The sequence below is a fragment of the Alnus glutinosa genome, chromosome 10, assembly GCF_958979055.1.
Source record: "Alnus glutinosa chromosome 10, dhAlnGlut1.1, whole genome shotgun sequence".
NCBI lineage: Eukaryota > Viridiplantae > Streptophyta > Magnoliopsida > Fagales > Betulaceae > Alnus > Alnus glutinosa.
This window is the reverse complement of record NC_084895.1, coordinates 21,335,843-21,345,754: the sequence shown is the minus strand read 5'-3', so window position 1 is coordinate 21,345,754 and position 9,912 is coordinate 21,335,843. Positions and strand designations below refer to the sequence as shown.

At 37.3% G+C, this 9,912-nt stretch overlaps 1 protein-coding gene across 2 annotated transcripts; it reads left to right on the top strand.

Moving 5' to 3' along the window:
- The first annotated feature begins 302 nt into the window (after positions 1 to 302).
- Positions 303 to 8,791, top strand: LOC133879479 (serine/threonine-protein kinase D6PK). Of its 2 annotated transcripts, XM_062318054.1 has the most exons (4): positions 303 to 779; positions 1,176 to 1,256; positions 1,901 to 3,367; positions 7,753 to 8,791. In XM_062318054.1, the coding sequence occupies exons 3-4, from the start codon at positions 1,950 to 1,952 to the stop codon at positions 8,633 to 8,635; spliced, it is 2,301 nt and encodes a 766-aa protein (XP_062174038.1). In that variant the 5' UTR covers positions 303 to 779; positions 1,176 to 1,256; positions 1,901 to 1,949; the 3' UTR covers positions 8,636 to 8,791. The 2 variants fall into 2 exon arrangements, with proteins under 2 accessions (XP_062174038.1, XP_062174037.1); XM_062318053.1 differs by lacking the exon at positions 1,176 to 1,256.
- The last annotated feature ends 1,121 nt before the right edge of the window (positions 8,792 to 9,912 follow it).

The following is a 9,912-nucleotide window of genomic DNA, read 5'->3' as shown; positions in this document are numbered from 1 at the left end:
TTAAATAAAAAGAAAATAAGCCGATAAATAAACTAAAATCTACTTGTCATTGCAGTCCAAACACGCGCCCTTACTCCGCGTGGCGATTGCACTCCAAAAAGTAAAAATCCAAACCCGCTCCATGGAATCACGGTGATGACAAAAAATCAAACATAGACCTTGAAAAGGAGTGTAGCTCAAAGAAGGAACACACCTGGCCCCACCGCAGGGGTCCACGCGCCCCCACCCCTGGGACCCCACAACACTCTCTCTCTCTCTCTCTCTCGTCCACTGTAACACATGAGTCTCGCTGGAAAAAGTGCGCAGCGCAAAAAAAGAAAGAGAGAAAAATAGTACTGCGACTCCGGCAGGAAAAAGCAAAAGCTGAGACACAAACAAACCATACGAAGAACATTAAAAAACCGCCATCAGAAAAAGCGTTTTTATTCTCGCAGAGCCAACCCATAGACCTTACCTTCTATCTCTCTATAGAAGAATAGAATAGAGAGAGAATTGTACTCTGCTTAAGTGGTTGTTAGTGAGAGAGAGAGAGAGAGAGAGAGAGAGAGAGCGATTCACAGAGAGGTCTGAGCTCGAGCAGGCTCTCTCCACCGCTCGGGCTCTACAAAGAAATTCTCTGTGCCAACTTTCACCATTTTGTTTGGAGAGAGAGAGAGAGATTGTAGTTAAAGAAGAAGAAGAAGAAGAAGAAGAAGAAGCCTAGATTGTTGGTGTTATGGTTGTACAGGGTGGGGTGGCGTGTCCATACGGATTTTCGGTTTCTTTGTGTTTCACTACTGGTGGGTTCTTCTCTCTGTTTCTACTTTTGAAATGTTAGTTTTTTGACTCCTAGTTGTTTTGCTTTTCTGTGACTTGGAGATCTCTCTCTCTCTCTGGACTTCTTCTTCCACTTTCTTTTTATTTTTAGAAATCTGTTTTGGAGGTTTTCCGTGGAACTGAAGGGATTATGTGGGGAATGTGCTGTAATGGAATAGCGAAAACATAGGGAATTTTTGCGTTTTCTGCTCCCTTTTTTTTTTTTTTTTTTGCAGCTCGTGGGTTTTGCTTTTTTGGTGGATTTTTTATTTATTTATTTTTTTGTCTGCCTATGTTTGTGTGATATAGTATATGATTTCTGTCATATAGATTCTTGTGAGTGAAGTTAGGGATCTGATGAATCTTTCATATGATTTTAGTTGCTTGATCTGGAGGGCTTTCTGAGAATCTTGCAAATTGGGGCTTTCTGCTTAACGGTTTTGCGGTTCAAGTCTCTCAAAGTAAAGGGCCAGTCTGGTTTTTGGATTTATTTGATATCATGCATCTACAAGCTCATTCACATTCCATAATTGCTTGCTGTTTGATGTCCAGTAGCTTCTTTTGCATGGATTCTTTTTCTCTTTGCTTTATTGTGCTGCTATATGTTTTAGTTGAGGTGTGTATCTTGTAATTTAGGGAGCCTGATCAACATAAACAGATTTTAGTTTCTCACCTTGTAAAAGGCTTTCTTGGCAACCAAATGGAGGGTAAAGCAATAGATTTGCCTCTGTGATGTTTATTTATTAATGGTATCTGTGATTTTAGCAGCCTAACCAATGAAACGAAAAATGCTTTATTAGGTAATGGTTGTGTAGGCTAGAATTAAAGAGCTTTTATGATAATGATGTTTCACTGATTAGAAAGAAAGTTTACATTCATGAATAGTCTTTGGAAAAGGAATGGGATTTATACTGTTTATTGGAGTACTCTGTAAGATCTAACTAAAGAATTTAAGCACCCACCAAATTGAATTAAATCTCATTCGCATTTGCAGAGTTATTTGACTAAAAGATTTTCTAGATTTATACTGTTTATTGGAGTACTCAGTAAAATCTAAGTAAAGAATTTAAGCACGCACTGAATTAAATCTCATTTGTATTTGCAGAGTTATTTGACTAAAAGATTTTCTATGTAACAATACACGGTTGGACGACATGGCTAGGGTCCCAGAATCTAAGGCATTTACTGGGAAAGTGCCAATTGCCATTGAGATCTCAAATGCACATATGACCTCAGTAAGAGAATTTGGTCAGCTATCAAATGCACGTGAGGTAGGTCAGCTATCAAATATCCGAGAGGTATCAGATGCGCGTACAGTCTCAGTAAGAGAGTTGGGTCAGTTATCGAATGCACGCATGGCTTCGGTTAAAGAAGTGGGTCAGACACCAAAGATGCATATGGTTTTGGTAAGAGAAGATTTGGGTAGGTCTGTTTCAAGAGGCTCTCAAGATGCAGACTCACCTGTGCCTGTAAGAACATGGAAAGGAAAAGCCTCTTTGCCTGAAGATGAAGAACTTATGCCTGATGTTGTTACATTTAAGGGCAGTGTGAATCCATTTGAGGAAGGTGGTCCTAGTTCTTTTTCTGGGGCTAGTCATCCACCTGAACCTGTTGATACAGATCTAATGAAAACGGTTTATGTACCAATAGGTCAAAAAAAATCCGAGGCTGGATGCTTAATGAGGAGCATGTCTATGAAGGGTCCTTTTCTAGAAGATCTTTCAATCCGGGTTCTGCCTAAGAAACCAAGCTCAGCTGTTCTTTCACCAGCTGAAAGTTTGGTTGAAGAACCAAATGACGTGGGTAGGTTGTCTTCACCATTTGCAGTTCCTCGTGCATCACAAAATACAGAAAACTCTCTCCTCCCCCCTGATTCTGATGAGAAGGAATGTGTTTGGGATGCTTCTTTGCCTCCAAGCGGCAATGTAAGTCCACATAGTAGCATTGATAGTACTGGCGTTGTGACGGCTATGAGTGTTGTCAATAGCTGTGCCAGTACATATAGGAGTGATGCAATCACTAGTGATGGAATGCTTAGTATGGAGAGGAACTGTGAGAGTACAAAAGGAAGTGTTAGAGGGGATTCACTTGAGAGTGCAAAAACTAGCGTTAGTCGAGCAAGTGATAGTAGTGGCCTTAGTGATGATAGTAATTGGAGCAACATTACTGGGAGTGCTAATAAGCCTCATAAAGGAAATGATCCTCGGTGGAAGGCTATTCTTGCCATCCGAGCAAGGGACGGATTTTTGGGCATGAGTCATTTTAAATTGCTCAAGAGGCTTGGTTGTGGTGACATTGGCAGTGTGTATCTCTCAGAGCTGAGTGGGACTCGTTGTTATTTTGCAATGAAAGTGATGGACAAGGCATCCCTTGCCAGCAGGAAGAAATTGACTAGGGCTCAGACAGAAAGGGAGATTTTGCAGCAGCTGGATCACCCATTTCTTCCAACTTTATATACTCATTTTGAGACTGACAGATTCTCCTGTTTGGTCATGGAATATTGTCCGGGGGGTGATTTGCACACTTTGAGGCAACGGCAACCTGGGAAACATTTCTCCGAGTATGCTGCACGGTATGTTTTATAATGCAGAGACTTCTGTCAGCTGTCTAGGGCATTTATTTGTTTTTTTCACTGAAGCCTTCCATCACATTTTGAATTTGGCTTTGTTTCTATGGGCAGTGTCATCTTATGTACATTTTGGTTAAGTTTCCTTTCTTTTCAGGAAAAAGAAAGTTTCAAGTTTTCATAATTTCTGCCTTGCTTTATTTGAAGTTCGCATTTGAGGAGGTTATCTGTCATTTTGTGTCCGTGATCTTGCCATCTTGAGAGTTTTCAAATAAAATAAAATGCTAGGAATCATAGAGAGATGCTTTGCGGATGCTTTATTTGCCATGCCTTTGTGGTTATTTTCTATTTCAAGTTGTTTCTGTGTATAGAAGCTTACACTTATTCACGATGCTCTCTTATGTTACATAATCTTTCTCTTTGTGACCATTATGTGGGATAAGAGGCACATAGTTTCACTGCTTTCTTGTTCTTCTGTAGCATTGAGGCTTGTAGAATGTAAATGATAACAATTACTTAGGTTTTTGGGTCCTGTATTTGGTAGTGTCTAGTGTCTAGTTAAGAAAGTCCCTAGTTGGGAACCTCCTTTTCAGCGGGCTCTTAGCAAGCACAAAATCTTTCTCAACAAAACTGGATCTCTGTTTTAATGTGAAAGTCATACATTTTGCTGCTTCAGGCCATTATGATTCACAGCAAAGTTCTTCATGATATCATGTCTGACCATTTCGTGTATCTAAGTCAATGAATTGCATCTCTCATCTTAATGATTTCCACTATATGGAAATGAAAGGCAAGAAATTGTCTTGTAGATGGTGGTTGTAGGTTTTAATCTACTTGCTGTATATAATAATTCAAATGTTTTTGCCTGCTCCCTTAGCTCTGAAACTGTACAGAGTGTCGGTGTGTTTGTGTTGCAATCTAATACTTACAATGACCAAATGGGAGCTTAGTTTTGTTTGGTAGTCAATCAGTTTTCTGTACATCTCTGCTGGAAGTATGGGATGTATACATACCACGACCATACTGGAGCAACTAGTTTGATCCTCTTTGATTAAACAATGATAGGTGTAAAATTTGAAAGGGTTGACAAAATATAAAATGGCGAGGCTCACCTAGTCACTAATCTTGGATTGGAGGCCTTTATGGCAACGGTTATCCTTTTCCATTTATATATATATATATATATATATATATATATATATATATATATATATATATATATATATATATATATATATATTATTTTTTTTTATTTTTTGAATCTTGAAACTTTTAAGTGCTGAAAAGACATCTAGAACCTTGGCTTGGAGCACAGAAAAATAAATAAATAAGGAATTTTGACTTGAGTTGGAAAGTTGCCTTTTTGAAACTCTACCATATATGTAATTGTTATACCTTTGTCAATGAGTTGTAGCTCAAATGACACTTTTCCTTCCATGCAAATGGGGTGAAGGTTGTGGTTATAGATTCAAGATTCAGTAGGTGCAAGTGTAACTCACCAATAAAGAAATAATTATTATACATTTACTTAAATGTGGTGCACAAAGTAGTTTATATGACAAAAACTCTATCTCAATCCACATTAGGCAGTATGGATGATAAAACATGAAGTTTGACGCAATGAGGTGTGATCCTTCACTTTCATCAAAGAATCTCTCTCTCTCTCTCTCTCTCTCTCTAGTTCAAGGGACACTTCCCCTGCCTATAAGAAGAAGATAAAGGGTGTGGTAATGGGTTGAAGACTCATATAGATGCTTGGGTAACTTGGCACTTGAAAAAAAAATCTAAAGAGGCTATTACCAGGTCTTGTTTCCACCAAATCAAGTTCATGGGATGGTAGATATAGATACAATCTTAATGTCACTACCTAGGAAAACGTTAGTTACATTTGTACTATACCCCAAAAAGACTAGTCAAAGTTACAATTGATGCTCCCTAAAGTCATTTATATAATTCAGAAAACAATGTGAGACTTAGTACCTATGAAATACCTTTACAATCCTACCCACCCAATGTGAGACTTAATTTTTCGTGGTGTCACAATCTCGCCCACTTTACAATCATTGTTACACTACAGTGTTCCAAGGCCATACGGTGTTCTAGTCTAATTCAATTTGTAACGACCTAGGAAAAGCACTAGTTATATATTCGTTATACTCCAAATGGACTAGTTGTAAAATTAGAGCTTTCTAGAGTCACTTATATACTCCAGTCTCACTTAGTAAGTAACTAATATGGGATTTAATACTCGTGCTATACATTCGCAATCCATCCACCCAATATAGGATTAACTTTCCAAGGCGTCATACTTAACTTTCAGTATTTTTTGCATGAATCCACTTATTTGTGCTTAACTATTAAAAATTTTACCATTCCACTAGACATTTGCCCTAAGTGCAAGATCTTTTGATCTTCTCTAAGTACCTCAAATTACTTTAGCAGATGAAATGTTAATTACCTTATGCATATCCGTTTTCAGTATACATGTATATATGAAAATGTGAATTGAATTGAAGGCTCTTTCTTCTTTTTCAGGAGTACATTTTTCACATAAAATTTATAGTGATGCTCTAAAAGCTTCAATTATTCATTAAGAGCTGTGAAATATTCAGCATCAAGGAATTTATTTATTTTTTTCGATGTAGTTAAAGCCATTGGACGCATGGAAGCAATATATATATAAAAGCTTATCCATTCAAATCATAGTTGACAATTTAGCCCTCAATATGCCTTTTACAGTACTTCATTTGTGGAATATTTTGGGTGTGTTTGGTAAAGAGTTTTGTTGTGAGTTTTTTGTTTGAATAGAAATAAGAAGTGATTGATGTGATATAAAGGTGAAATAAGATTTGAATTTTTTCTCAGAGAAAAGTGAAAAAAGTTTGGTAATAGTTTTGAATTGATGTTGAAATTTTTTGGGAGAAGTGAAATCAAAGGCAAAAACGTTTGCCAAATTTAGCTTTGAAATATAAGATTGAAATGTTTAAAAGCTGACTAATAGTGTTGAAGAATATATGTCTACTTATCAAAAAAAAAGTGTTGAAGAATATATATCTAATGTAAATTTTTTTATCTGAAATATAACTAATGTAATTAATTTGGCATTATGATATTGCAAAAAATTGACAAAATCAGGCTAGTTGTTCAAATTAATAAATTGCTTAAATTTTTTCTAAGATTAGAGTGCTCGTCTACTTATCAAAAAAAGATTAGAGTGCTCGTCTAGTGCTCATTTTTCCTTTTCTCATCATTGCTGTCTGAAATATTCTGATGAACCTGCCTACCATCTAATGGACTTGCATTGTCTGTTGTGTTCTGGTTGCTTAAATTTCTTTTTTCATCTACTGAAAAAGACAACAAATTTTGGTGGAAAGATCAAAAGGGAACCATGCGCCTATAAGTTTAGAGCGGATGTAATCTTGCAGTATTTGTAGAACAGCCCTAGATAAACAAAATGGTGACAAAGCATATAAGTTTTTGTCTACTTCCTATTCCTTGAGGATCTGCATCAATGAAGTTATTGAATGTTGACCCACTTACCCATGTACAAATTGAAATAAAATAAAGAATGTCAATAAAACAAGCTGCTAATTTCTTTTACATTCCTTTTCATGAATGCATATGATACTAAGATTTGGGGATATGCACCATGGAAGGAGAGAAAGCTAATCTTCACCCTTGTTGGTGGTTTCCTAGTGTAGAACCCCTTCCTTCCCTAATTCCTGACTGTTTCAATCCATGGACCTATGTTTCCATTTAGTGGGATGAAAGTCTTGTCAGTCTCCTCTATTTACTTCTAAGGCATTGATGATATTGCTTCCTTTATGATATAGTTGGATGTTCTGTTGTACTTGGTGAACGTTTGTGAGGCTTCATCATCTTCAGCGCTGTAACAACACATCTTTACAACTCCAATTATGCTAGTCCACGTGAATTCCTCTCCTGAATGCTTTCTAAGCAGGGAATGCTCCATTTACTGTTGAAGCTCCCATGAAGAGACTGAAACAGATCTCTGAATCGTTGTAGTACCTTTTGTATATGATAAAAAGTCAGTTCAGCAAGATAAGCATGTTAACTGTTTACATTGATCAGTGTGCGTCCACCTTTTATGCTCTAATGCATATAGAATTACTGTCTACTTACTCATTTCCATCGACCACTACTGTATGGAACATCAAATGCTGGATGTTTATTATCAAGTATTTAAAATCCAACTCAACTGTCAATGAATTATGTTTATCTTGTTTGACAAGTCACTTTTATCTGCTTTTATCAATAGTAACTCATTAGTGCTGTGTTATTATCATGCTGTCCTAAGCAGGTGCTTCTCACTTACATACAAATTTTCCAGTTGACAGAAAATATAATCATGTTTTTCTTTTTGTATGCAGATTTTATGCTGCAGAGGTTCTCTTGGCCCTTGAGTATCTTCACATGCTCGGAGTTGTCTACAGGGACTTAAAACCTGAAAATGTGCTGGTTCGTGATGATGGCCACATAATGCTTTCAGACTTCGACCTTTCCCTAAGATGTGCTTCTTCACCGACTCTGATAAGAACCTCAAATGATTCTGACCCTTCAAAACGGGCAGCTGGTGGTGCATTCTGCGTCCAACCTGCCTGCATTGAGCCTTCATCAGTATGTATCCAGCCTGCCTGTTTTATTCCACGGATCTTCCCTCAAAAAAACAAGAAGAAGACCCGAAGACCTCGAACTGAACCTGGGTTTCTGGCCAGTACACTTCCAGAGCTTGTTGCCGAGCCTACCGCAGCCCGATCTATGTCTTTTGTTGGAACCCATGAATACCTAGCCCCAGAAATTATCAAGGGAGAAGGCCATGGCAGTGCAGTTGATTGGTGGACATTTGGCATTTTTCTACATGAATTACTGTATGGAAAAACCCCATTCAAAGGCTCAGGCAACCGTGCCACACTGTTTAATGTGGTGGGGCAGCAGCTCAGATGCCCAGACTCACCAGCAACCACTTATGCGAGTCGGGATCTCATCCGGGGCTTGCTAGTTAAGGAGCCACAGCACCGGCTTGGGGTAAAGAGGGGTGCGACTGAGATCAAGCAGCACCCCTTCTTTGAGGGTGTAAATTGGGCTCTAATACGATGCAGTACACCACCAGAAGTGCCAAGACCAATGGAGACTGAGCTTCCCGGGAAGTTTGGAGCAGTTGACATGGTTGGGGTTGGTAGCAACAGTAAAAGGATGGCAGGGGCAGACATGATGAAGTCTGGTGGTAAGTATCTGGACTTCGAGTTCTTTTAGTTTTTGAATACAGGATTGTCATGCTGTATTGTATTAGTATGATCAGTTAATCCAACATGAAGTTCTCCATTATTGTCTTCTGCTAATGAACTTCAGCTTACCTACCTCATAACATAATATTACCGATCCAATTAGAAGATTGATACTTCGTGTTCAGAGAGGATGATGGTTTCCACTTGTTGGGTTGTCCCATGGTCTGACATCAAAATCAATTTAAATGATCCCAAAGCTAGTACTGTATGTAGAGAACTCTATATGTCTTATTAGAGCTAATTTTTTTTTTCTTTGGTAAGTTATTGGAGCTAATATTATCGGTTGCAATCCACTAAGAATTTTGGGTTTTTAACCTTTTTGAAAATAAAAAAGGTTCATCATTTTGTAATCAAGCAATATAAATAAGTTTCATATGGTGCATGGTCTAACACATAAATATCTGTGGACACCCAAAATAACCTGCATTTTATGCATGTACACCACATTAATTTTGGGTAAAATTTGTTAGTAACACTTGGATTATGCTATGATTATGTCTGAAGGATGGAATCATCGATTTAGGGATCACCAGTGAGTTTAAAAGACTAACATGCAAGGTTGTCTTCCTTTTTTATGTTCAATCAAGATAAGTGGTGCCTTAATATTGTTGCCTATCACAAGAGAAAACAGCAATTGCATCTCTATATCTATTAATTTCTGGAAAAACAGAAATCAAATCAGGAAAAAGTTGTAGTTCTTGTGAATTTGTTCATATATGGTAGAAGAAAGTGATCAATATTCAATGGTCGTGTGAATTCCATTGAACAAATCTTCCAAGCTTGATGCTAATTTTTTGTAGTTATATTTTTGATACACCATCAGTAATGATGGTGATCCTGTAGCTTTCATCTCAAATGGTGAGTTTTTCTTACAATTATCTAAGACATCAAATTTGTATTATTGCTAAGTAAGTATTAATGCAGCCTTGCTATGGTTCCTTGAGTCTTTAGTTCATTATTTTGAAGGCAAGCAAGGTGTTTCCTTACTTTCCAATCATGTTGAAGGATTCATGAGATTTAAGGCTTTTAACATTAAAAATAACTTTCCAAGAAGCTTAGGGCTATGGTCTCTTTCGTTGAATAATCGGTTAAACCACACTACATCCAGCAATGCAACAGCTGACATTGACCCTGTCAAAAATAAAAGAAATAATAAAAATAAAATAAAAAATTGTTGAACTAAAATGGCAGTAAGTTCCAGCTGATAAATACCATTAATACTAATAAATTCTCATGAGTAGTTTC